The following is a 27,816-nucleotide window of genomic DNA, read 5'->3' as shown; positions in this document are numbered from 1 at the left end:
CTTATTTGGTCAACTTTAAGGGATTTTACTCATCTTTTTCTCTTTTTGCTCCCTGTGAAACACTCTAACTTCTGTTGTGAAAAGTGGTTTACAAATAGAGTTTGGGTCCTTCTGAACGTGTGTGTGTATAATTCTGCAAACCTTATAAACACACACTGTTTTCTGACCTTTGACCTCCAGGTTCTGCTGCCTGAACTCACCTGCTGAACATCAGACAGTCTGACCTCTGACACCTGAAGGAGCCATGAACCATCACCTGAACTCTGTGGGTCCCGGTGAGGCCCTCGGTCCGTCTGCAGTGAGTCTCACCGCAAATCTATCAATAATCATTATCACCTTCATATCAGTCTGAAGACGTGATGTTACTCCTGCCGCGAATGAGGTGAGCGCCGGACTGAGGCTCACTTCACAGTCAGATCGGACGATGTTGTTACCATGATAACGGTAGGCAGAGAGAAAGAAACTCTGAGCTGCTACAGCTGAAACCTTTCAGGGCCGATTGATACTCGATCAAACTTGACCTTTTTTTGGCTCATCCCAGGTTTGACGTCCACAAATCCTCCAGAAACGACAGAGTTGATGTTTGAATGTGAACGTATGTGACCCTGTCTGCATTTAAACCTGCCCAAATCTGCTGGAACCCGCCAGAACTTTTTAAAGCAAGTTGAGTAAAACTGTTCCAACCTGCACAAACATACTAGGAAGTAAAGGTTAGACAGCCACACTGTACTGGTGTTAATGGAGGTGGAGATGCAGCAGAACACATGACATTCAGAATGTGATCAGAGGGGGTCTGACTCTCCGGGAGAAGGTCCTGCTAGATCTCACCTGTAGTAACGACTCTACAGACGTGTCTACGCTACAACGGAGTCTGGGCAAGACCACACATTTATCAGTGACTTCCTCCCACGTACAGCCAACTGTCAGCTGATCGCATGATTGATCAGACCAGGAATACAACAAACAATAAGTGTTATAGATCGACCCGTCATCTGCCATATCGTTCATTCTTTAAAAAAAAAAATCCTTACAGTTTATTTGGAGGTTTGTTTTTCAGCAGGAACATGTAGAATTATCATTTTATAAAAAGTTGATTTCATTTGTGTGAAATCTTTAGATCTGCAGAAATATAAATTAATATAAATTAAATTCCGCTGGGAGACGTTCTGCTGTAGGTTTGTCAGAGAAATCAGATAATGAGGAGACTTTAGTTCCACGCAGACGAGAGCAGAGAGTGAAGAGGTTTAGACAGTGACTGCGAATCACATCAGTGTCCAGTTTATTCTTGGGCGTTTGCATCCTGATAAATGAAAAAAAAGAAAAGAAAAAGTTCTTTAATATGCTGTCAGATTTTTCAAATAATCAACTAAAACTATTCTGTTCTTAATTATAGTGATTCGGCTAATGTATTATTGTTGTTATTGTTATTATTATTATTAGCATTATCGGGGTTAAAGTGTGATTTGCAGGTGTGGGAACCCTGAGATCCGGTGTAGTGGGGGGAGGGACACGTAGCATGTTCTCATGAATGAAAACTTTATGAATTAATTGATGGTCCACGAGCCACCGATGCAGCGGCCCACTGGGATTTGTCCCACTGGTCCCGATGGTCAGTCGGACTGTGGATGGGAAGGGAAAAAAGGATGTGTGTCGAGTGCGGGGGCGGGACATTACTTTCTGAATTGTTGAGTGAGTATCTCAATGGCATCAGCTGGAAGGAACGCCAGGCTGCAGCACAGGAATAATGAATTTGCTTGACACTGTTACGTACGAAACTGAGTTATCAGATTTATTTAGGCCTTATTACTTATTAACCACAGGTGCCAGAACAATGTTCCAGATCGTTCCAGCCCACTTTAAAAGTGAAGGATTTATATTTTGTGTGAACAACAGCTGTTCAGTTTAAACTAATTCTTAAGACAGAACATCTGGATCAAAGTGTTGGTCCAGAGGAACAGATCGACCCCAACTCCACCTGTGATCATTGTCTTCGTACAGTATGTTATCTGGATAATGTACTGAACAGCAGTGATGAAAAGTACATTTACTCAAGTTTTGTACTGAAGTACAATTCTGAGGTACTTTTCACCTTAGGCTACCTCATACGTCTACTCCACTACACTTCAGAGGGAAATATTGTACTTTTGACTCCATTACTTTTATCTGACAACTGCAGTTATTTTGCAGATGTAGATCTTAAAAACCCATGCGAGCTTATTAAATACAAGGCATTGTTACACAGTAAATGAAGCCATCAGACAGTCTATAAAATGAGTAGAATTAGTTCTACTGCATCAGCTACAATATTAATATGGTGCTTACATGTTAGTGCATCAATAATAATAATCATACTGTGCATCTAGTGATGCACTTGGAGACATCATCACTGATAGTACCTGGGGTCGGTAATGATTTCTGGACCCAAATGCAGACACAAATGGAGGCAGGCTGGATGAGAAAAATAACTTTTTAATAAGTGTAACAGGCTTATGGTCAGGCTGGTGAACATGGGGGCAAGCAAAAGTCCAAGAATGCAGGCAAAAGGAAAAAACACACCAGGAAAACCAAGTAACAAAACCAACAACAGCACAGATAATCCAGTACAGGTAGAATCTCCAAACAGAATAAGAAGGAACAAACACGGTCGAACTGACGAGGAGTGAAGGGAAGACAGATACTTAAATACACAAGGCAGGCAGGGCTACCTGCAACAGGTGAAACACATCAGGGCAGGGCAGACAATCACGGAAGATAAAACGAAGACAGGAAAGTAAAACAGCCAACAGACACACAGGGGAGTCATTTCAAAGTAAAACAGGAATTAAGAGTCCAGAGTCACTCAGAGGGCAGATCGTGATGGGTTCATTGGGTGTCTGGGTCTCTCAACTGCAGACACCCTCACCCAGGCAACCTGACTGGGAGTGATCAGTTTCCGGCCAGTGTCCAAGAGACATTAGTCCAAGTCTTGTCCCTCCCGATCCACACCTATCTTGAAGCTTTCTACGCTGCCTCTGAAGCTCTGCTGGTGGCTTTTCTGTTACGTGCGCCACTGATGCCCAGGAGGCTGCCGGCTTTGCAGAGGGATTTTCCTGCAAATCTCCCCACTTCAATGGGCATGCGCCGTGCACGCCACTGTCATCTCTACCCTGTTCATGGCCAGCGCAAAAAGGCTCATTGAGATGGCGCATTCAGTGATGACCCCTTTTTCCAGGCTCAGAAGTTAACCTCATATTAAAGTTGTCGTCGTAATCCATAATGAGGTCCTTGATGTACCTTGGGACACGATGCCACTCCAATACCATTTCTACTAGTTAAAGGGGTATGGAACCATGTGCATTGGCAAGGTCCAGCCATAGTACCACCAGATCCCCTTTTCCTTCTCATGCCTCTCTGATCAGCTGTGTTACCACTCCACTTTGTTCTAGGCATCCTGAGACCCCTTGATTCCCCCCTTTTGCACAGAAGAATCAGTGTACAGGTACTTCAGGAGGTACTAGCTCAGTCGTTGGGCAGCAATACTGATAAATATCTTCCCCTTGACATTGAGCAGCGAGATGGCCCTAAACTGCTCAATGTCATTGGAGTTCTCCTCCTTTGGAACCCATACACCTTCTGTGAATCTCCACTGTTGCCCTCTCAGTAGCAAAGCTGATGAGCATGGTTCCCATTGTTTGGAGTCTCTTGCCTTCATGGTTGCTCCCAGGACGCTTACCACATCATCGTCAAATTGGCACCACTCACTCTTTCTGCTGGCAGGAGGCCACTTAACCTACAGATTGTGCTGTGCAATGAGTGGTGCTTGGGCTTCTGGAGCTTTGAGGTTCTGGGAACTATGGGGTGACTCCTGGCCTGACTCCTCCTGTGTCTCACCAAGGTTGCTCCCTTTGCGTTGCTCCAGCTGCTCCCCCACCATTTCATCTTGGCCTGGTGGATCTTCAGGCCTCATGGGTTTTTGCAGATCTTGCCACATGTACTGTACATACCACACTCGTCATCTTGTGTCCAAATGCAGGGGTCATTGCATGTTGTCTGTTTGGGGCTTTCACCCCCCCCCCTCGGGCTCCCCTGGGGATATGTTTCCTTGGCATCCACTCATCCAGCCTATTCCTGGAAGTCACTGATATGATAGTTACATACATCTAGTGCATCACTTGGACACATAATCAGTGATAGTACCGATAGTCCAGTGTTATCCCATTAAAAAATTGACTGTAAGCCTGTTCTGACTCTACAGTGAGTACTATGACTTAATACTTAATTCAATGTTATTTGAGTAAAATTTAGAATGCAGGTTTTTACTTGTAACAAAGTCATTTTAAATTGTGGTATTTCTACTTTTACTTAAGTAAAATGTCTGAATACTTCTTCCACCACTGATGAACAGTAACATCTCTTTGTTCAGAACAATGGACCTGCAGACCAGTCACAGTGCTGCGTTTACAGACATGTGAGTGATAATTTCCACCAGTTATGAATAAAATCCGACAAGCAAAAAAGCATGTGACTCTGTCAGGTATCTTCCCCATGACGGTTGAAACAGAGGTCGATGTTACTGCTGTCTTCTGGTCAGCAGATTCATGTGCTTAGCAGTGATCCTGAATTACAGTGCAGAGCAGGGAGATAGCGGAAGACACAAACATCATACAAGTTTTATGGACATTTCATCATTCCTCTTCTGCAGTCTCCATCTCCTCCTCCCCCACATTGCCATGGTGATGAAGAAGAGGAGGACCTGAACAAAGCATTTGATGTTCAGTGTTTTCAGCAGATCCTCCGCCCTTCAGCTCCCAGTCCACTGGAGAAACACAGAGTCTACGATGAGCAGGATTTTGAAGGTGAGTCACCAAAACCTACCTTGTTCCAGGAGATTTTGACGAAGTTCAAGGGGTCTTTGTTTGGGTTCCATCATCTTTAGGTGGTTGTTGGAGCCAGCAGGAGTTCCAGGGTGTTTCAGGAGGTTGTAGGGGTCTTTGAGAAAGTCTTAAATGGGGGTTTCAAATAGTCAAGAACCACTGCAGGCACCGTCAAGGTGCTCTGAGGTACCAGCAGTTCTGGGTTCTTTAAATAACAAGGGATATCTGATCAGGTGCAAGAAGACTTTGAATAAAGTCAATCATTTTAGAAGCAGTGGTTTCAGAATGTATCAGGAGGTTCTAGGGATTCTCACAAGGGTTCAAAGAGTTCTTGAGTATGTTTGTGGAGTTTCCCCCATTTTGAGGGCTTTCCAGAGGTTTCTGAGAAGGTTTTCTGGTCTTTTTCTATGGTCTTTTTCAAAGTTTAAGGGGTCTATTCTAGGCTTCATTTCAGGGGTTAAAAAGATCCCATTAGGAAGGATTAAGAGGTTCCAGACTCTTTAAAGAGATTCAAGGGAACTTTGGGGAAATTCTAGGGGTATTTGACTGAGATCAGCACTTGTTCACAAGTGTTTCAGGAGATTCTAGGAGACTCTGAGGAGGTTTTAGGGGTCCTGGAGGATGTTCAACATGTTGTTTTCTGGTTGTATATCTTCCAGGGTGTTCTGGAGGTTGCTAAGAAGGTTTTTGTGGTTCCTGCTCTTGGTCATTTTGGGAGTTCAAGGGTTCCATTACAGGGATCAAGGAGATTCTTACAAGGTTCTGAGGACTTTGAGTAAGTTTCAGGTGTTTTTAAGCAGGGTCTACTTTGACAAGAACCTATGCAGGTTCCCTTTAGGTGCTTCAGGGATCTTGGCTAGGTTAATAACAGTTTTTGATAAGGTCTGAGGAGGAAGGTTAAGGATTCCAAGTTATTTAAAACGTTCCTTTTACAGGTTATTGAAGAGGTTCCAGATGTCTTCTAATTGTCTGTGAGGAGGGTTTGGAAGTTTTTATGGAGGTCCCAGGATCTTTGGAGAAGATCAAGGTGGAAGAATACCCGGGGTGTTTTGGAGAATTGCTGGTTAAAGGACCGTTCCCTCCACTTCAGTATTATCTGGGAACTATTGTCGCTACTTGTCGTATTATTGTAACATATGTAAACATTATTGATAATAATTATTTTTCTGCTGCAGATCATCGTCACTCTTCTCTCCACGTCCATCATCCTCTGTCCAAACCTCCCACTGACAGCAGGAGGAAGAGGAACAACGAGGGGAGGAAGGAGGGGAGGAGAGGCTCCGCCCCCAGCGCTGCAACCACCATAGAAGAAGACCAGGAGGAGGAAGACAAGGGCGAGGAAGAGTCCTACAGTCAGACTGATGGAGAGGAGGGTCGAATGACCACGCCCTCCAGGTGAGGAGCACACCTGGGTCTTTAAATATGTGATGTGTCTCTTCAACAAAAATACACTTTTCTGCATTTTAGTCCAGTTAACTTGTAACCCCTCCCCTTACCAGTGACCCACCCACAAGATCGACCAATCACAACGGCCCCTCACCTGGTTGCATCGTGATGACCGTTGCCACTGACGATGCTGACGAGGCTGAAACACTGACGTCTGTTGACCTGGACGGAATCAAGAGTCAGTAAACCTGCTTCAAACTGCTCACTTTAGATTTAACTTTACATTAAATCAACACTTCACACATAGCGGAAATTAAAGTTTAACTTTACATGTACTTTTAATACAACTTTATCATATAAATTACCTTAATAAATGATGTGAACATTTTTAAAATACTCTTTATTCTTAATTAATTGACAGATATGTGATTGCAACATAACAGATTATGGGAACACTAAACATATAAACATAAATACATATATTTTTTCTATTCCAGTTGGTGTAAGGTGCACTTCCTAAAACATAAATACAAAACTGTTTAAAAAGAATTATGTGTAATTTTACATATAACACTGTACTAAACAATCAACTAAGTTTAACTTAACGCTTTACATGTACTTTACATTTAACTCTCTACCTTTAACATGTAACTTTATCATTTAAACTTTACATATAACTTTGAATTTAACTTAACATATTAGATGTATGTTAAAATGACTTTACACTTTATACATTACTTAACATTTACCTTTACATATAATTATACACCTTACATTCAACTTTCTACTATACTGTATCTAATTGTACAGATAATTTACCCTTTACACATAACCTTGCCTTTAACATAACGCTTGCGTATCTTTTACACTTTATATCTAAACTGACGGGAGGCTCTTGTTGTTAGTCCGCCTCCCTCTGTATCATGTTAGCAGCTGATAAAAAAACCACAGTTCACACAGCAGCTCATGTTTTATTTAACTAAACTTTGAGAAAGTTGTGTGACAGGAAACTTATACCCAGTGACACTCAGCTGACTCATCCAGTCCAACAGCTGTGCCATCAAGTGGACTTTCGTCAGGTTTATAGATGTTGAGTTTCTGTTGACGCTGTCAGGGAGGTGGTGATTCTACTTTATGTTTATCGCTGAGCTCGTACTGCGGTGATATATAGCGGAAACCACCTCCAGCAAAATAACTGTCCCCTCAGAGTTTACAGGGAAACGTCTACATGATTTTTTATAAATCTACTGTAGATAACCATGTAACTGCAAGGACAATTTAAATCCCCACAAATAGGAACTCATAACATCTAATATCCCCCACCTGAAATCAGATAAGCTACCATCAGCCGCTCTTCCTGGTTCTGCACCAGGATACCTGACCAGCACATTGTAATGAAGTAACGTTACTTACCAGATAAGTAATATCATGTTTTTTAAAACAAAACAAAAACCCCCTAAAACAACTTAATGGCTATAATAACGTCAATATTTTAGTCCACCATGAATGCAGCAAGCAGCTGATTATTGTGTATGGATTTCCCATCAATTAAATCTCTAGTCTCTTTTAGCTAAGTGATTATTAACATAAGCTGCTGTAACTTGTCAGCCTGAACTTACTAATGGAAAACTGACCTCAGGTACAGGATCCACCGCCACCACCACAATGAACAGGGCTGCGTGTCATAGATTATAACGAACGGTGTTTCTCACACTTTGTTGGCTCCACTGACAAACACGAGGTGGTCAGAATATTAGAAATACACTTGAATATGATGCCGCTCGGTCTCCACGCTGGTCCAGACTGAAACATCTCGACAACTGTTGCATGAGGAAACGTGGGTCAGACGCTCATGTTCCCCTCAGGATGAACTGGAGTAACTCTGCCGATCCTCTGACTTTTCCTCTAGCGCCACCACCAGGTCAACATGTTAATCTGTCCAGTACCTTGGTCTATGACCAGATAAACCACAGTTTATAGAAATGCGGCTGTGGACAGTGGACTGGAGCCTCTCCCAGCATCTGACTGTGTCTCTGACGTGTTTTCAGGACAAACTGAAGGAATTCTTTGCATCATGAAAGCATTTTCTGTCACTAGTTGATCTTGATCATGTGACCTGACGCTGCCGCTGACCTGAACACAATGCTGTCATCCTACACACGCAGCCCACTGCCTCTATCTATTGTTACTGTGATACTGTGTGTGTCCAGTCCCGGTCCTGGTCCTGGAGGATTCTGTCAGTCTCTAGGATGAACATGAAGTCAGTCTCTGCTCTGGTCGTGATCAAATATTTCAACAGTTTGTTGTTTGACAGACTGAAGGCAGATCTCAGTGAGTACGCACCTGCTTCTATTCTCATTCTACTCTCGCGGTGTTCATTCTAAGATACAATATAATACATACTGTAATAAATATTTAAATTCTTAGTCTACTTTTAGTATTGTTGTATCCTAGTATTTTTAAACCACATGTTGTTTTGTGTAGTACTTGTACATGCCTGCGCCAGGGTCGGGGAGAGGCGGCATTTCATCCTCCATATGTCCTGTACATTTGGCAGAATTGACAATAAAGTTGACTTTGACTTTATCTAATCCGCCGCTGAAAATAGTCCCCATCAACGCACCGTTTCCTCCTGTTTGTTTGATAAAAACGGTGGGTTTGAGTCTGAAGGTGAGATCTGACGACGAGAAGAAACATAGAAAAACACCTGCGTTATACTTCATGGAAGGCAAAGAACACAGGACGAAGGTGGCACCAGGACAAAACTGTCAACGGATCTGAAATCAGTAGTTGATCCTGTTTTACACTCCTTCTGTTCCAATAAGAATTTTAAACAGAACATATTCCAAAAACATGAAAACAGCAGTACAGGATTAAATCAGATCAACCAGTCAGGCAGAGTATTCGGACTCATATTCAAACATTCACTAATCGCGTCATCAGTAACCAACCGTGAAGACGGATGGAGGTCAGACCATCTGGCTCTGACTCTGCTCTCGCTGCGTCTTACACCGGGGGGGTGGGTTTGTTTTCAGAAGTGGGGGAGACGCGTGAGGTCGGGGGACGTCCTGGTTTCTTTAAACAAGAGAAGGGGTTAATCTCAAGGTGACAAATCCTGCCAAACATAAACAGGATCATGGTATCCAGTTCGGCTGCAGTCCCTTTCACACCGACCACAGGTAGTGGGCGCCGATCAGCCGACCCTCAATGCTGGAATGCGATTGGCTGTTTGCGTTGATGCTTTCCAGGAAAATAAGAAATGATGTGAAAACATCCTGCTTCACAGAAAATCTCCTTTTCTCTTCACTCTTTACAGCAACCTGAAACACTTCTCACCTGCCGACCGCTGCAGGCTGCAAACACACCTGTGTATGTGAGCGCGGGCGCGCGTGTGTGTGTGTGTGTGTGTGTGTGTTTAAGCTGATTGGCTAATTCAGAGGTCACATCTCATCTTACTGATTCTTCACTTAAGTTCAGTCGAGCCTGAAACAAAGTTAGACTCCAGAAAGTTCCCATGAGACCAGAGAGAGAGTAAAGGTGAGAAAGGAAAGAAGAGAGGAAGGAGAGAACGGAGGAAGAGAGGAAGGAGAGGAGAGAATGAGGAAAGAGATGAAGGAGACAACGAAGGAAGAGAGGAAGGAGAGAACGAAGGAAGAGAGGAAGGAGAGAATGAAACAAGAGAGGAAGGAGAGAGAACGAAGGAAGAGAGGAAGGAGAGAACGGAGGAAGAGAGGAAGGAGAGAATGAAACAAGAGAGGAAGGAGAGAATGAGGAAAGAGATGAAGGAGACAACGAAGGAAGAGAGGAAGGAGAGAATGAAACAAGAGAGGAAGGAGAGAACGAAGGAGGAGAGGAAGGAGAGAATGAAGAGAGGAAGGAAGAGGAAGGAGGAGAGGATGAGAGAAAGGAAGAGAGGAAAGAGAGGAAGGAGAGAACGAAGGAAGGAGAGAACGAAGGAAGAGAGGAAGGAGAGAATGAAACAAGAGAGGAAGGAGAGAACGAAGGAGGAGAGGAAGGAGAGAACGGAGGAAGAGAGGAAGGAGAGAGAATGAGGAAAGAGATGAAGGAGACAACGAAGGAAGAGAGGAAGGAGAGAATGAAGGAAGAGAGGAAGGAGAGAATGAAACAAGAGAGGAAGGAGAGAACGAAGGAGGAGAGGAAGGAGAGAACGGAGGAAGAGAGGAAGGAGAGAATGAAACAAGAGAGGAAGGAGAGAATGAGGAAAGAGATGAAGGAGACAACGAAGGAAGAGAGGAAGGAGAGAATGAGGAAAGAGAGAACGAAGGAAGAGAGGAAGGAGAGAAGGAGGAAGAGAGGAAGGAGAGAATGAAACAAGAGAGGAAGGAGAGAATGAGGAAAGAGAGGAAGGAGAGAATGAAGAAAGAGAGGAAGGAGAGAATGAAGGAAGAGAGGAAGGAGAGAAGGAAACAAGAGAGGAAGGAGAGAACGGAGGAAGAGAGGAAGGAGAGAGGAAGGAGAGAATGAGGAAAGAGAGGAAGGAGAGAACAAAGGAAGAGAGGAAGGAGAGAACGGAGGAAGAGAGGAAGGAGAGAATGAGGAAAGAGAGGAAGGAGAGAACGAAGGAAGGAGAGAACGAAGGAAGAGAGGAAGGAGAGAATGAAACAAGAGAGGAAGGAGAGAATGAAGGAGGAGAGGAAGGAGAGAACGGAGGAAGAGAGGAAGGAGAGAATGAGGAAAGAGAGGAAGGAGAGAACGAAGGAAGGAGAGAATGAAGGAAGAGAGGAAGGAGAGAATGAAACAAGAGAGGAAGGAGAGAACGAAGGAGGAGAGGAAGGAGAGAATGAGGAAGAGAGGAAGGAGAGAATGAGGAAAGAGATGAAGGAGACAACGAAGGAAGAGAGGAAGGAGAGAACGAAGGAAGAGAGGAAGGAGAGAATGAAACAAGAGAGGAAGGAGAGAACGAAGGAGGAGAGGAAGGAGAGAACGGAGGAAGAGAGGAAGGAGAGAATGAAACAAGAGAGGAAGGAGAGAATGAGGAAAGAGATGAAGGAGACAACGAAGGAACAGAGGAAGGAGAGAATGAAGGAAGAGAGGAAGGAGAGAACGGAGGAAGAGAGGAAGGAGAGAATGAAACAAGAGAGGAAGGAGAGAACGAAGGAGGAGAGGAAGGAGAGAACGGAGGAAGAGAGGAAGGAGAGAATGAAACAAGAGAGGAAGGAGAGAATGAGGAAAGAGATGAAGGAGACAACGAAGGAAGAGAGGAAGGAGAGAATGAAGGAAGAGAGGAAGGAGAGAGGAAGGAGAGAATGAAGGAAGAGAGGAAGGAGAGGAAGGAGAGAACGAAGGAGGAGAGAGGAAGGAGAGAACGGAGGAAGAGCGGAAGGAGAGAACAAAGGAAGAGAGGAAGGAGAGAATGAAACAAGAAAGGAAGGAGAGAACAAAGGAAGAGAGGAAGGAGAGAAGGAAACAAGAGAGGAACGAGAGAACGAAGGAGGAGAGGAAGGAGAGAACGGAGGAAGAGGAGGAAGAGAGGAAGGAGAGAATGAAGGAAGAGAGGAAGGAGAGAAGGAAACAAGAGAGGAAGGAGAGAGGGAAGGAGAGAGGAAGGAAGAGAGGAAGGAGAATGAAACAAGAGAGGAAGGAGAGAACGAAGGAAGGAGACAACGAAGGAAGAGAGGAAGGAGAGAATGAAGGAAGAGAGGAAGGAGAGAATGAAACAATAGAGGAAGGAGAGAACGAAGGAGGAGAGGAAGGAGAGAACGGAGGAAGAGAGGAAGGAGAGAATGAGGAAAGAGATGAAGGAGACAACGAAGGAAGAGAGGAAGGAGAGAATGAAGGAAGAGAGGAAGGAGAGAATGAAACAAGAGAGGAAGGAGAGAACGAAGGAGGAGAGGAAGGAGAGAACGGAGGAAGAGAGGAAGGAGAGAATGAGGAAAGAGCGGAAGGAGAGAACAAAGGAAGAGAGGAAGGTGAGAAAGAAGGAGGAGAGGAAGGAGAGAACGGAGGAAGAGAGGAAGGAGAGAACGGAGGAAAATAGGAAGGAGAGAACAAAGGAAGAGAGGACTGAGAGAAGGATACAAGAGAGGAAGGAGAGAACGAAGGAGGAGAGGAAGGAGAGAATGAAACAAGAGAGGAAGGAGAGAATGAAGGAAGAGAGGAAGGAGAGAACAGAGGAAGAGAGGAAGGAGAGAATGAGGAAAGAGCGGAAGGAGAGAACAAAGGAAGAGAGGAAGGTGAGAAAGAAGGAGGAGAGGAAGGAGAGAACGGAGGAAGAGAGGAAGGAGAGAACGGAGGAAAATAGGAAGGAGAGAACAAAGGAAGAGAGGACTGAGAGAAGGATACAAGAGAGGAAGGAGAGAACAAAGGAGGAGAGGAAGGAGAGAACGAAGGAAGAGAAGGAAAGTTTGAAGAAAGAAGAAGAGTCAGATTTTAACCTCTGACCCCTTAACTCTGACCCCGCCCCCACATATATGCCCCTCCCCTCAGGTCACCGATTGGACGACGTTCCGGCAGTGCGCCGTCACCTGGTGAGGCGGAGCTCTAAAGGGCCAATTGTCCACGTCAGCAAAGATCAGATCAGCAGCCGGACACAGTCCCAGCTCCAACACCTCCAGCACCTCCAACCAGACCGGACACCTCACGAGGTCGGGGGGGTAGTTTATTAAAAAGCTTTATTATTATAAGTCACGGTAAACAAAGTGACACCTCAACTGATTTCAACTCACACCACATGAAGCCGTCTGCACATTAAAACTCTGTCTTCATGTGGAACCGATCAGTGTCCACTCTGACATAGTCTCCAGGTGGTTTTAGTTGAGTCTCTCCAGTCAAACACCTGAACAACATGAAAACAGGTAAATCTCCTTTTATATTAACAACAAAACAGATTAATAACATCTGTATCTTACCATCAGAGTCCTGACAGCTGCTCTGCTGTGATCAGATATCTCCACATTTAAACTGATGGATCACAGAGACAGTTAGAGGACTACAGGTCGTCTTCTTCACTTCCCTGTCACACAGCTCCGACCCTCACTGAGCCGCTACAGCTTCGTTTAGTAAAGTCTCAGTTTAGTTTAGTTTTAGTTTAGTTTTCCCCGAACAACTGAAACACTGACCTGCGCTTTAACATCTACACACTGAGACACTTTAATGTTTACACGATGAGACACTGAGACGCTTTAATGTTTACACACTAAGACGCTTTAATGTTTACACGATGAGACACTGAGACGCTTTAATGTTTACACACTAAGACGCTTTAATGTTTACACACTAAGACGCTTTAATGTTTACACACTAAGACGCTTTAATGTTTACACGATGAGACACTGAGACGCTTTAATGTTTACACACTGAGACACTGAGACACTTTAATGTTTACACACTCTAGAAACAGTTTTGTAAAAGCTCAGCTTTTGGGGAGAAATGCTCAGTTCTGGACGGATGACTGAAACAGTGACAAAAAGACGAGTTTACAAATTTAATGGGCTTTAATTCAATAGTGCACACACTTCAACTACTCCTGGTTCTTAAACTGACATTTCAATTGCTTTCACTTTTACTTGATATTATTTCTTATTCTGCTCCTCCCTTGATGAAGCTAGGCTAACAGTTTCCACCAGCTTCCAGTCTTTATGCTAAGCTAGGCTAACCACGTCCTGTACCTGCTTCTGTACTGGACACACGGAGAGGATGCTGATATCCATCTGAAACACCTGGAGAAGACAGAGAACAAAAGCATTTATAGAAATGTTGGGAGTCCAAATGAGGCTGACAGGAGGGACAAAAGACGAGCCGGGACTCTGAGCAGGTTAATCCAGGTGGTATTGTGAACGGGTGACAAACTGGACTCTGTCTTAATCAGAGAAAGAGAGAAAGCGCCACACAGGTAGAGTCACACAGGTGAAGTTGAACAGAGCCAGGTAGAGGGAGGTAAAATCTGACTTCAGTCTCTGTTGGTTCAGTGTCCTCTCGTCTTCAGGATGGTCGGTTTGGACCTGAAGAGTCGACGAAGCAAGGTACAGGCTCATTTATCCCGGGTTAGTCTTGGTCAGTTTGAGTCAGTCTGGCTTACATTAGTTAAACTTTGGTTTATCTTGTTTTCCACGTTTAGCCTGGTTTACTCCAGTTTGATCGGGATAAACCGGTTTATCCCGGTTTATGACAAAATCCATTTTCCACCAGACGTGGAGGAGTTTGGTTTACTTTGGATTAATTTATTTAGTTCAATTTATCCTGATTCAGTCTGGTTTAGATATATTTTGGCCACTTTAGTCAGGTGTGGTCCTGTTTAATCACAGCGATATTGACCTGGTTTTGTTTGGTTTATCTTTAAACTTGTAGGTTAAAACAACAGTTTAACAAAAAAATCTTATCAGATAATTCACTAACTTGGTGTTTAGGAGCTTTTAGCCCCATCTCTTCATCCAACCATATATACACTGATGAAAGCCACAAGATGCGGCCGAAAGCTCAGGAAAAACAAGTAAGTGGACCCTTTTAAAAAATGTTTCAAACTAGTTTATCCCTGTTTGGTTTAGTCTGGTTCAGTATGCAAAAGTAGAAACATATTGCTTGGTTATGACCTGGATTTAATCTGAAATGTTGTTTAATTTGAATTGGTTGAGTTTAACCTGATTTCATCCGATTTTGCCTTTTTGACTTTTATCGAATTTTTTGTGTTTTAACTTGTTTTCCTCCAATTTATCTTTATTCAGATGACTCGGCCTATTTTTGTTTAACTTGCTTTAAGCTGGACCAAACCAAGGTCTATAAGTTAACCTTGGAAACAGCACATTTATTTGAACCACAAGATCCGTAAGTTGCTGTTCAAAACTCCATCTGCTGATGAAGATCAGCAGATGGAGTTTGCTCAGTTGTGATGAAACTGTAGATTCAGCTTTCAAGCTTCAAAATGGATGAAAAATCTGCTCAGAAAAAAATGGAAATTTAATCACCTACAGTGGTCAGATTGCTTTCTCAGCTAGAACCAAACCTTAGCCTGGAAACTTGTTTAGCTTTAGTTGGTTACATTTTGCCTGATTTGATCTGATTTGGCCTTTTTGCACAGATGAAGCTTGATTTGTCCTCAGAAGGTTCAGAGTTGGTTTTAAGCATGTTTGGTTGAGGCCAGAGTTGTGTTTAGGGATGGGATAAGTCTTCTGGGAATGAATGTACATCCATGTAATGTCCTCACAGGAAACAAACGTATGTGTGTTGTCACACTGGTGGGACGTATAACTCTACTCTGACATTAACGGGGCAGACCTCCCATATTGAGAAAAAGCAGGGCTCCAAAAGTGAACCATTACATCTTATGGTTAAAACTTGTTTGTGGGGCACACCGGTGGCTCACCTGGTTAACCGCGTACCATTAAGGCTGATTCCTAACCGCAGCGGCCTGGGTCCGAATCCAGCCCACCCCCCCCCTCTCCATTGGCTTTCCTGTCCATCCCCACTATCGCTGTAAAAATGAAGACGGAAAATGCCAGAAAAAAAAAACTGTTTGCAGGTGGGCTAAATTAGGGTCAGGGTTGGGGTTAGGCATGTGGTGGTGGAGGTAAATATCCGGGTAAATCTCTGGGCAATAGGTCAGTGCAGCGTCCTCCTTAGTGACAAAGACGAGTTTTTCTGTGTGTTCAGGTGTTTGTGGAGCTGAACGAGCTGGTGATCGACCGGAACCAGGAGCTGCAGTGGAGGGAGACTGCTCGATGGATCAAGTTTGAGGAGGAGGTGGACGAGGAGACAGAGCGCTGGGGGAGACCTCACATCGCCTCCCTCTCCTTCCGCTCCCTGCTGGAGCTCCGAAAAACCGTCTCCCATGGTGAGGAGGAGGCTCTCTGCTGCCATCCACTGGATGAATCCTGACGCTGCACATTATCATATTTCAATATTAATATTGACGACTGTTTTGTCACCATGTAGGCTAAATGAACACAGTTTGATAGAGCTGAACTTATCAGGCTGTAGCTGTGACACTAAGCCTCAGACAAGTTTAGCTGTGGTTTTAAACAGGTTTAGCAAAACCAAGACCTTCAGGAGTTTGTATGACACCTGTTACAAAATTACATTTAAATTAAGAAGTACCAGAATAAAATGAACTGAAATCTTTTTTAAACCTCAGTTAAACCAAGTGTGTGGCCGGTCTAAGTTAAACCTCAGATACAGTGACCTTCAGTTGCATTGGCGTGATTTATAGAGGACACAGCGTCTGGTTTAGACCAAACCACAGGCGCAGTATAAACCTTCTGAGGACACAGCAATTGGTTTGAAGAGACCAGATGATTTAATCAGAATCAGAATCATAAAAACTTTATTTATCCCCGCTGGGGGAAATTGATTTGTCACGATTACACAACTTGTAGTTAGGAAAGAGGAAGTAGATAAGTAGAAAATGTAAAAACTACTATAAAATAGTAATAATATGAAATAAACAGTAAGTGAACAGAAAAACGTACAAATGCAAATGTGCAAAAAGTAATGTGCGAGGTCACTTTAACATTACCCTAAACCTTACTGTGTGTAGCCCGGGCCACGTCAAGTTGATGCAGACACGTGTCTGCACAAGTTAAAAATGTTTCAACTCAAATGAAAAATCTGCGCCTCTTATTTCCTTATTAGGAAAAAGGAGAGAGACTGGAGGGAAACAACAGGAAGACATGGAGTTTCTGCTGAGTTCAGAGCCCAGAGGCTGAGCTCACACACAAACAGAAACACTAACACACACAGTCCATTTCTTGCTAGCTTACAGCTGCTAGCTTACAGTTGGTACCTGGCCGTTTGTAGAAAATTAGTACAAATGGTCCACCTGTCAAACTCATGTGAATGACGCTCAGCGAAAACCTGCTTCACTTCCTATCTGAACACACCTTTAAACTGCAGGTGACCAACAACCAGCCTGGGAGTGATGACGATGTCGGCGTGTGACATCATGTTGTTGTGCTTTCAGGGGCGGTGCTCCTGGATCTGAAGCAGAGTACTCTGCCGGGGATCGCCCAGCAGGTGGTGGAGCAAATGGTGATCTCGGATCAGATTAAAGCTGAAGATAGAGCCAATGTCCTGAGAGCTCTGCTGCTCCGACACAGGTTCGTGTCCAAACTACATTTGTCTGTCCAATCATTTATCCATTCATTCATCTTTCTGTCCAGTCACTCATCCACCCACTGCTGCTCAGAAAGAGAACAGAGCCATTTTTTTCATAAATATATATCTCTCTCTGTGCGTTTCATCAGTCATCCCAGCGATGAGAAAGATCACAGCTTGTTCAGCAGGAACATCTCTGCAGCCAACATGGCTGCCCTGATGGACAGAAGCAATGGCCAATCAGAACCCTCCAACAACCTGACCAATCACAGAGAAGCTGACACAGAGAAGAACAAGGTAAAACCACACCTGTCTACTTTCTGTCTGTTTGTTGTCACCTGCTGAAGATTCAAAGTTTGACTTTAGTAATCTTAAGTGTCAGTGGAAGGAAAATAAGCCGATAAAGCAGGAAAGAAAACACCTGTTTTCCTGCTGTGGACATCTGAGGGAGGGTGTCCAGCGATGGGATTCTCTATATTACATAAAAACTTTTTGTCAAAATGACTATACGTTAAGTGATGACAATAAGCGCATCAAAGCCCACAGGAATAAAAGCTATAAATCGAGACCTGTAAATGAATCCCTCCCAAACAAACAACTAAAAGTGTGTTCAAAGAGCTATGATGCAGTACTCAGGGTTTTTTTTATTCTGCTGTCCCGACTTCAATGTTGAGTTCATTCCACTACTGTGGGACCAGAACAGAGAAGAGGGTCCTATCAGTGACGGGGTGACTAATTATCCAGAGGCAGAGGAGGGTGTATTGCCTGACCATGGCGAGATGGGAAGGAGCAGTGCCTTTCACTTCCCTGTAGACCACCAACAGAGTTTTGAAGTGGTTGAAGCTGCAGCAGCAACCCAGTGTATTGAATGCAAGAGAAGATTGGTGTAGAAAAACGTGGGGAGGTTAAACACCAAACTGGCAGCAACGTTCTAGATTAGCTGCAGAGGTCTGGGGGCAGGCAAGGAGGAGTTGCAGTAGTTGAGGTGTGAGATGATGAGAGCCTGGATGAGCACCTAGAGCTGTTTGCAGTAGCAGCTCAAACTAAGCATAATTAAAATGTAAGTGGTTACTAAATTAAAACCACACAAACTAGTTCCTATGTAAAGATTAGCTGTTACCAAATATTTACACCCACTAACTGCTAGATTTGACACCTGTGGAGCTGATAATCAACAGAACGGTTTGTCTGCTGTAAGGATAAAAACACAACATACGGCCGACTTGGGCGACTAGATGAACTGATTGAAAACAGACAGCATATACGCCAACGGCTGGTAAGACACGACAGGCTACACCCACTCATGTTACGATGATGCGGATATTTCTGCTGATTATTGATTCAGCCGTGTGCAGATAATGAGGATTATGGATCAGCAGGTAATGCTTGTAACTGCATGTCAGCTGAAAACATTATTAAACATTATGATGTATCTTTTGCTGAAATATGATGCTGATAACTACATAACTACACTAAAAGTTTTGATGTGAGTATCCTTTCCCCTGAAAGAACACAAGCTCAGTCTTGTCCAGGTTGAGCTTCAGGTGATGCCTTGACATGCATTCCCAGATGTCGGCCAGACAAGTAGTGACACACTTCAATGTCAGATGGGGGCAATGAGAAAAAAACAACTGGGTGTCATCAGCATAGCAGTGATAGGAGAAGCTATGCCAGTGTATGATAAAACTATCAGTTTGTTAGGATTTATGACATTATTTTGTACTTTGTCCAGAGAGAAGGCCCATCCCTCTGTCAATCCAGATCCAAACATGAAGTGAAGCTGATGGAGAAGATCCCAGAGAGAGCTGAGGCCACCGTTGTTCTCGTAGGTATGCATCATATATGTACACGTCACATACACATCATCTCCTTCATTTATGCTTTAATCAGGAGGTTCACTGCATCCCTCTGCTGTGTCTGCAGGCAGTGTGGGCTTTCTGGACCAGCCCTCCATGGCATTTGTGCGGCTGCAGGAGGCGGTCCTGCTGGAGTCTGTTCTGGAGGTCCCTGTCCCTGTGAGGTTCCTCTTCCTCCTGCTTGGCCCACCCACCATCAACATCGACTACCACCAGATCGGACGCTCCATCTCCACACTTATGTCAGACAAGGTGAATCCCCACAGAGTTGAGGCTTTCTGCCATTTTCTTGGATATGAACACCAAAGGCACTAAATAATGATGCTCTACTGCCTTGAAGCCACATAATGAGGTTAATGTTCTATAATGAATTCTGCCTCTGTCTGCTCCTTTAGCACTTCCATGAGGCAGCATACCAGGCTGACGACCGCCAGGACCTGCTGACAGCCATCAACCGTTTCCTGGACTGCAGCATCGTCCTCCCTCCCTCAGAGGTTGGTGGGGATGAGCTGCTGCACTCCGTTGCTCGGTTCCAACGAGAAATGCTCAGAAAGAGGGAGGAGGAGCAGACCGGAAAACTGCAGGAGAAACAGACCAAGATTCAGCAGGATGAAGGTTGGATACCAGGTTCTCATTCTTATGTCAATGAACCTGTTTTTTTCACCAGTTATGGATTTGGGCACTGTTTTCCCTTCCTGAATCAGATCAGAGACATTGTGATTACTACTAGGAGGTTTCCTTCCTTTTCTCTGAGTTGCTGAGAATGCTGCAAAAGAGTTGACTGAGTTCCCTTTTTACCCCTTTAACCCTTCAAAAACCACTCAAAAATCTGATCTCACTAACTGTGAAACTGTGCCGCCATAAAGGTTTATGGTAACATCTTAAAAATAATCATTCTTAAGGAAGCATATTTTTGTGATATGCCCTTCTAACAGTTATAGTACTCTCAATTCAGTGTGTCAAGTATGTCATCCAACATCCTGATCAAAACCTCTGAGTCTCCATAGGTTACTTAGTTAATATTATAAGTTCTTCTGGGGGCATGCTGGTGAAATTGAACTTAGTCTTGAACTATTTATCAGAATCTAGGATCAGAATTTAGTTTGAGTTTCTTCTTGATGCTATTCTCTCGAACACTGAAGGCTTTAGGTCAAGATAAAAGTAGAATAAGGGCTGAAAGATAACGTGCTTGGCTGGCGCACAGTTTGAAGCGACCACCTTGCTGAATCTTGCAGATCTCTGTGGGAGTCCTCATCTTCTTTGCAAGGTAAATCCGCATGTCATCAGCATAAGCGTAAATGTTTCTTTCATATTATTTGAAAGTGTGATCAAGAGACAGCATGTACAATGCAGATGTTGATATTCTGATGATATGAGTAATGATGTGATGTACAGTAAATTTAACGATGAGACAGTTCAAAAATGGTGATCTTATCTTACAGATTCCCTGGTTCCCTCCAAACCCAGCGATGAGCCCCTGAGGCGTTCAGGTCGTCTGTTCGGAGGACTGATCAAAGACGTGACCCGACGCTACCCTCAGTACCTCAGTGACATCCGAGATGCTCTGAATCCTCAGTGCATGGCCGCCATCATCTTCATCTACTTTGCTGCACTGTCCCCTGCAATCACCTTTGGTGGACTGTTGGGTAAGTCTGGACCTTAGAAATTCTGTGCCAGCGATCAAACTACTTGGTGAGGTTTGTTTGAACTAGTTTCAAGTTGCTGCAAATTGATTGAAGCTAAAACTCCCTTGATGATTAGAGATGTTTCTTAGATGAATCCATGAAATTTTATCTCTAATAAATGTTAACTGTTGAGGTGTTATCTCTGTGATCTCTCTCCTTTGACACAGGTGAGAAAACAGAGGGTCTGATTGGTGTGTCTGAGCTGATTGTTGCCACGGCGATGCAAGGTATAGTGTTCAGTGTGCTGGGTGCTCAGCCTCTGCTGGTGATCGGCTTCTCTGGACCGCTGCTGGTGTTTGAAGAGGCCTTCTACACTGTGAGTTTTTTACTGAGAACCATTTTCTTTGTTTTGTATTTATTCTCCCACTTCTATTAATTTCTATTCATCAGTATCATCTCTATAACTACGATAATGAAAACCTCCTCCTTTAAAACTGTTTTGTGATGTACCCCAGAGTTATATCCTGAGTCTTGTCAACACAAGGTCCACTTACTTGTGTTTCCAAAGCTTTCAGCTACATCTTGTGTGGATAACAAGGAAGGACAAGATTCCTTCCTTGTTAACATGTAAACCTGAAATGGAACTTTGGTCAGGTGATAACAGGTGGTTGTATATGTGAAGGAGACTGTAACCGCTGTTTCTATTCAAAGATGGTCACATAATGAGTGGTTTTAAAGGTATCTCCTATGGACTACTATGCAGATGATGTTTGATTGTACATCTCAATTAAGTCTTAAAATTTCAAAAACAGGCTGCCATAACTCTACTAATAGACTATCGACTAGGAATTGACTTTTGAGCTGATTGTTAAGTATGTGATTCATTACTGTTTTCTCCAGATATTAAACTAAAACTGAGATGGAGATGATCATTTGCACTTTTATCTGACCCCATCTAGACTATCTTATCTCTATCTTTACCTTTCTTCTGTGGACTGCTTCAAGTGGTCAAGAATGCTCCTCCAAAGCATAGTATCTTACTTGGTCTGTGTTTCTGTGTAGTTTTGTAAAGACAACGGGATCGAGTATCTGACAGGCCGTGTGTGGATCGGTTTCTGGCTAGTGCTCATTGTACTCCTCACTGTGGCCTTTGAGGGAAGCATCCTAGTTCGATTCGTCTCCCGCTTCACACAGGAGATTTTCTCCTTCCTCATTTCCCTCATTTTCATCTACGAGACCTTCGCCAAACTGGTCAAGGTGAGGTCAGAGACCAACAGCAACAAGCATGAGCTGGAGCCTTACTAAAGAGTAGATGGATTTATACTTAAATGTGTAGTCTTAAGATAATTTACAGATTGATTCATAACAAAGATGGCACAAGATTATTTTAAGGGTTGTCATTTTGTGTTGTCATGTTGAAGTCTTAGGTCATAAGTTCTTCTTGTGTTTCTGCTATATTTTACAAACCAGGATGTTTCAGATATACATCATTAAAAAAACCACTAACCACATAATTTGATCGTCTGTTTGGTAGATGAGTGAATTAAATGTTCTGGAATAAACAACAAAGACCCTTTTTCTACCCTTTGACCAATACAGAGCCACACTGATCTTTTTCTTCTTTTTGTTGGTCTTTTCTAGATCTTTCAGGAGCATCCCCTCCAAAACTGTTACCATGGAAACAACACAGTATTTCAGTCTCCCTGCAACTACACCATAGTCACTAGGAATCCTGGGAAGGTTGTTGGAGAACCAAACACTGCCCTGCTGTCACTATTGCTCATGGCAGGAACGTATTTCATCGCTTTCTACCTACGCAAGTTCAAGAACAGCTCCTTCTTTCCTGGCAGGGTCAGTACATTCAAGTACAGATACATGAACAGGTACATACAGGTACATAAACCACTAAAGGTACATGTACGGGTAGAGCAGAGGTACAGATACAGGTACTTTCGCATACAATAACCTACAGATGCAGAAACCGATACATGTACAGGCACAGGTACATAAGAGTACAGGTACAGGTACATATACATACAGGTAAATGTACAAACATTTCAGATAGATACAGGTACAGATACAGGTAAACAACAGGTGCAGACACAAATATATATACAGTAGACACAGGTACTTACAAGTATACAAAGCTACTGTTTATATAGGTACATACAGGTACAGATACAGGTACATACAGGTAAAGGGACATGTGCAGGTACATGTACAGGTACAGGTGTACAAACACAATTACCTGTGCCTTTTGGCACTCAAGTACAGGTGTGAATGCAGTTAGGAGGTGTGCACCTGGACAGGTACATATCACTATAGAAACAGGTACAGTACATACTGGTACTGGTACATACAGGTACAGGAAAAGGCATAAATATACAGATAGAATTGCAGGTGCAAGTATAAGTACAAGCGTACAGGTAAAGCTATAGTATATGTTTGTTTCCTGCACTCAGGTACAAGTACAAATAAAGGTAAAGGTATGTACAGTTATAGGTCCAGGTACATGCAGATACAGGGACATAAAGGTAGAGGGACATATAGGCTTAGCTTTAGGTACACATAACACACAGATAGAGGTGTATACTAGTACATGTGTAGACAGGAACAGGTACATACATATACAGGTACTGTTTTTACAGGTACTTTCAAATGCAGGAACATGTGCAGGTGTATAGAGGTATAAGTGCATGTAAAAGTAGAGGTCTAGGCATGCAGGTACACAGGTACATGTAGAAATGAAGTTGCATACAGATACAGGCAGAGGTATGCAACATACAGGTACATTCAGATACTCTTTGCTTTGTTTGCATTCAATAATTACAGTTGCCATGAGTCTTCGAACTTGGCCCTCTCTCAAAGAATGGGTGGCTGGTTGTGTGCAGTCCTCCCAGAACATACATTCTGAGTCTAAATGTAAGGTCTTACCTTCCTGACATTAGATCCGTAGGATCATTGGAGACTTCGGGGTCCCCATTGCTATCCTCATCATGGTCTTGGTGGACTACAGTGTGGAGGACACCTATACCCAGGTCAGACCAGGGCAAATTTTAATACTCATAAAGAGATCCCTGTGGTTATAAAACACAATGTGATGATCGTGTGTTGTCCTTTTAAATTACTTGCTTTCTATTGGCTCGCAGAAACTGAATGTGCCCAGTGGATTCTCAGTTTCCAGTCCGGAGAAGCGTGGTTGGCTGATTTCTCCTCTGGGTTCAGATGGGCAGTTTCCTGTTTGGATGATGGGTGCCAGCATCCTGCCGGCCATTCTCGTCTTTATCCTCATCTTCATGGAGTCCCAAATCACAGCGTACAACACTTTCTTCCTGTGGTCTATGTTTTTTTTCTTTTCTTTTCGGGGGGACTGACCGAAAATAACTAAAGCAGTATTAAGTATTAATATTATTTCACCTGTGTCTGTCTGCCAGGCTGATTGTCAGTAAGAAGGAGAGGATGCTGGTGAAGGGAACTGGTTTTCACCTGGATCTCCTCATCATTGTGGTGGTGGGTGGAATCTCAGCTCTGTTTGGTTTGCCTTGGCTATCAGCCGCCACAGTTCGGTCTGTCACCCACACTAATGCCCTCACTGTCATGAGCAAAGCTGTTGCCCCTGGAGACAAGCCTCGCATCCAGGAGGTGAAGGAGCAAAGGGTGACGGGCTTCCTGGTGGCTGTTTTAGTGGGTACGACTGTCTTAGTCCTTCTGCTACTATGTTTACTACAATTAGTACTACTACCTCTGATCTGGTCCCTGCTCCCCTTCTCAGGTCTATCCATCGTGATCGGGGAGATTCTGCGTCAGATCCCTCTGGCGGTGCTTTTTGGGATCTTCCTCTACATGGGTGTGATGTCCCTGAATGGGATCCAGCTCACCGAGAGGCTCATCCTGCTGCTGATGCCCCCGAAGTATCACCCTGATCAAAACTATGTCCGAAAGGTTAGCCTCGCCCCCTGACCTAGGACAGACAGTTCAGTCACTCCCAGGGCTGTGGAACTGAGTCGCATGACGTGGCCTTGAGTCAGACTTGATTCACGGATATGTGGACTTTGTTCTTGACTCACCTAAATTAAAACAGACTTTAACTTCAACACCACTGATTTGTGACTTCACTTGGGCTTTTACCTTTTGATTTGAAGTGACTTGAGGTGTGTTTGACAGCAAAGACTCAGGACTTGTTGGTCTTGATCTGAAACTTGACTTTGGACTTGTTGGACTTATGTCTTTATTATAGACAGTAGAGTGTTGACAGGAAATGAGGGAGGGAGAGATGCAAAGGTCCCTGGACTTGAACTGGATATTGCGGTTCATGGTTGACGTCTTAACCTGTGAGCTGCGGCGAGGGGCACCCCCGGACTTGAACTTTACTTGAGATTTGGACTTGACTTGTTGGTCTTGAGATAAACAAAGATGGAAACTAGAATGGCACTCAGTAGAAAACACACGTCCACCTAAGCCAATGTCAAACAATATATACCAGACTTCAGAGAAAAAAATTCAAATTCATGGTAAATGATCTGGATTCCACACCCAAATGTAAAGGGTTCTTCCCTGGCCTGTGTCCAGTCCCTCCATTGATTTTAATGCAGATTGGTTCAGTACTTTTTATGTAATCCTGCTGAAATATAAGAAGACAAGGATGAAAACATAACCTCCTTGGCGGAGGTAACAATGTGCAGATAACTTTGAAGTACAGATTCACGTACCTGTTTCGATCTCACCTCTCTGCCATCTTGCTGTTGACTCACAGGTGCGGACATTAAGGATGCACCTGTTCACTCTCATCCAGCTGACCTGTCTGACTCTCCTGTGGGTCGTCATGGCGACTGCTGCGGCGCTGGCGTTCCCCTTTGTGTTGCTGCTGACCATACCTGTGAGGATGCTGCTGCTGCCCCACCTCTTCACCCGCAGAGAGCTGCAGAGTGTGAGTCGCACCTTGTTTTACTTGACATTACCCTGATATCATATCAGCACGGGGGAGCAGGACAGGTAGCTGCTAATACAGCTTACAAAACCCACTTTTACCTGTTAACATTTACCTTGCAACTGGCTGATACCCTTGTGTGGGTGTGTAAGTCTGTGTGGATGTGACAACAGCTGAGAGATGAACATAACATTTAATGAACATGTAGGAACAGAAGGAGGCTGAAAACACAGTTATATATATGTGACAGTTTGTAGTCTGTCTGTAGTTAGCAGACATGCTACCTATGGACATCCGGTGTAGACCGATAGACAGCATCATATGCCACCTTACGCTGGCTGGTTGTAGTTAGCCATTGTTTTAGTGGCTGCATACACCTAGCATATCTGATACCTAGCATATCTACTAGCTGATAGCGTGCTAGTTACAGACTGCTTTAGTACCTCAGATTATGCTAGATGTTTGTAGTTAGCCGGTGTTTGGCTAGTAGCTGTTAACAGAAACAGCCAATTTAACATCAGATATGCTAAGTATTTACACCTAGCATTACATTAGCTAGCTACAAAGGGCCAGCATAAGGTAGGATATGATAACTATTATGCTACCTTTTTTTAATTTTCTACACAGTGATGGAAATTTAACTAAATTTATGTATTTTATTTTAGCACAATTTTAAGGTACTCATAAGTACTGGTATTTCTGTTTTGTGCTTTTTTTATTCCTCTATTTCACTGCCCCTACTTCTACTACTACTAGTTCAGAGGGAAATATAGAACTTCTTACTGCACATTCATCTAACAGATTAAAATTTTGACAACAAAATATATGATTAGTTTATGATGCAATATTTTTTAGTTACAGATTAAAATACCCAACAGTATGTAAAGTATTTAAAATCCACCACAGCTCAAGTAGAATAACATTGTTTAACAATTGACAGGAAACATTCCACATAATGGGTACTTTAACTTTAGCTTTAGTACATTTGTAGTATTTCTACACTGTGGTTGTGTTGTTGTTTACACGAAGAATACATCTCAATACTTCTTCCAACACTCATTTACTAATTGTGGCTAGCTGGCTACAGAGAGCTTTCATATCCAACATAGGCTACTTGTTTGTTGTTAGCTTATAATTGTTACACGCTAGCTATTTTACCTATTTGCCTGCTGCGGATACAGCTAACATGACATCAGATATTTTAGATATATGGCAGTTTTTGCTGCATTCGTGTAATTTTGGCAGAATGTGAAGAACAGTAACAACAGACTTTATTCTGAGCCATTATTCCGAGCTGGTTAGCCCTAATGTGAACCGGTAGTCACAACTGATAAACAGACTAAATTAGCTTCTTTTGTTGCGTTACGTGATTGTATCTGTTTGTTACCAAGTGATCCAAACAGTGTACAGCTGCTATAAAATAGGCCGGATGGATTATATTAGTGTTAATGTAGAATGTTATTTTGGTGCATTTGTAGCTGTTCTGTCTGCTGACATGTTGTTCTTTGTGGTTCTTTTCACCAAGTTGTAGATATCATCTCTGACAAAAATTCAACATATCTCCAATTCTGAATTACAAGTCGGAGGCTGACGTGAATGGTTTTTACCACTCAGCTGCTCGTAATTAGACGATATGATGTGAACGCAGCGTTTGCCACAATACACAACCAAACATGACCAGATAACCAGCACCCCCAGTGCCTGAACCAATAGCAGATATACTTTTCCTAATGTAGCTTTGAACTATAAGCTATCTTCCAAGAGTTCACTGAGGTAATTTTGTGTGTTTGAAATGTGATAAACGTGTAATAAATGTGTATACAGGTTATGTAGTTTACTGTTACCATGACCTCTGACCTGTGGTCCTGCAGCTGGATGCTGATGATGTGGAGCCTCACCTGGACGAGAAGGAGGGGCAGGACGAGTACTCACAGCTGCAGATGCCCGTGTGACTCGGCAGCAGCGTGGTGATTGGTCGATTCGGTCTAATGGGCTGAACCTGTCTTCCTCCTTCATTAGCATATCTGACATGTATCCTGTAGCAGAGCTGGGTGGATGGACTGTACATGCTTCTGAAATCCTGTTTTTATAAATCATTTTTTGTATTTTCTGATTTTGGGAGC

At 43.3% G+C, this 27,816-nt stretch overlaps 1 protein-coding gene across 1 annotated transcript; it reads left to right on the top strand.

Moving 5' to 3' along the window:
- Nucleotides 1-244: 244 nt before the first annotated feature.
- slc4a2a (solute carrier family 4 member 2a) lies at nt 245-27,645 on the top strand. Its single transcript, XM_040146160.1, has 21 exons — nt 245-298; nt 4,682-4,835; nt 6,029-6,248; nt 6,353-6,477; nt 12,687-12,844; nt 15,846-16,026; nt 17,152-17,287; nt 17,435-17,582; nt 19,018-19,114; nt 19,209-19,393; nt 19,537-19,756; nt 20,584-20,787; nt 20,994-21,142; nt 21,829-22,023; nt 22,408-22,617; nt 23,715-23,804; nt 23,916-24,082; nt 24,201-24,454; nt 24,539-24,708; nt 25,520-25,693; nt 27,565-27,645. The coding sequence occupies exons 1-21, from the start codon at nt 245-247 to the stop codon at nt 27,643-27,645; spliced, it is 3,372 nt and encodes a 1,123-aa protein (XP_040002094.1).
- The last annotated feature ends 171 nt before the right edge of the window (nt 27,646-27,816 follow it).

The sequence above is a fragment of the Xiphias gladius genome, chromosome 15 (genome assembly GCF_016859285.1).
Source record: "Xiphias gladius isolate SHS-SW01 ecotype Sanya breed wild chromosome 15, ASM1685928v1, whole genome shotgun sequence".
In the NCBI taxonomy this organism is placed as follows: Eukaryota; Metazoa; Chordata; class Actinopteri; order Istiophoriformes; family Xiphiidae; genus Xiphias; species Xiphias gladius.
Note: the sequence above shows the minus strand (reverse complement) of the source record. Positions and strands in the feature narration are given on the sequence as shown.

Excerpts from the sequence above, each read along its gene's own strand:
- slc4a2a (XM_040146160.1), top strand. The coding sequence starts at position 245 with ATGAACCATCACCTGAACTCTGTGGGTCCCGGTGAGGCCCTCGGTCCG. Across the intron at positions 23,805-23,915 it reads TGGAGGACACCTATACCCAG|AAACTGAATGTGCCCAGTGG; the intron begins GTCAGACCAGGG and ends ATTGGCTCGCAG. Across the intron at positions 24,455-24,538 it reads CCTGGTGGCTGTTTTAGTGG|GTCTATCCATCGTGATCGGG; the intron begins GTACGACTGTCT and ends TCCCCTTCTCAG.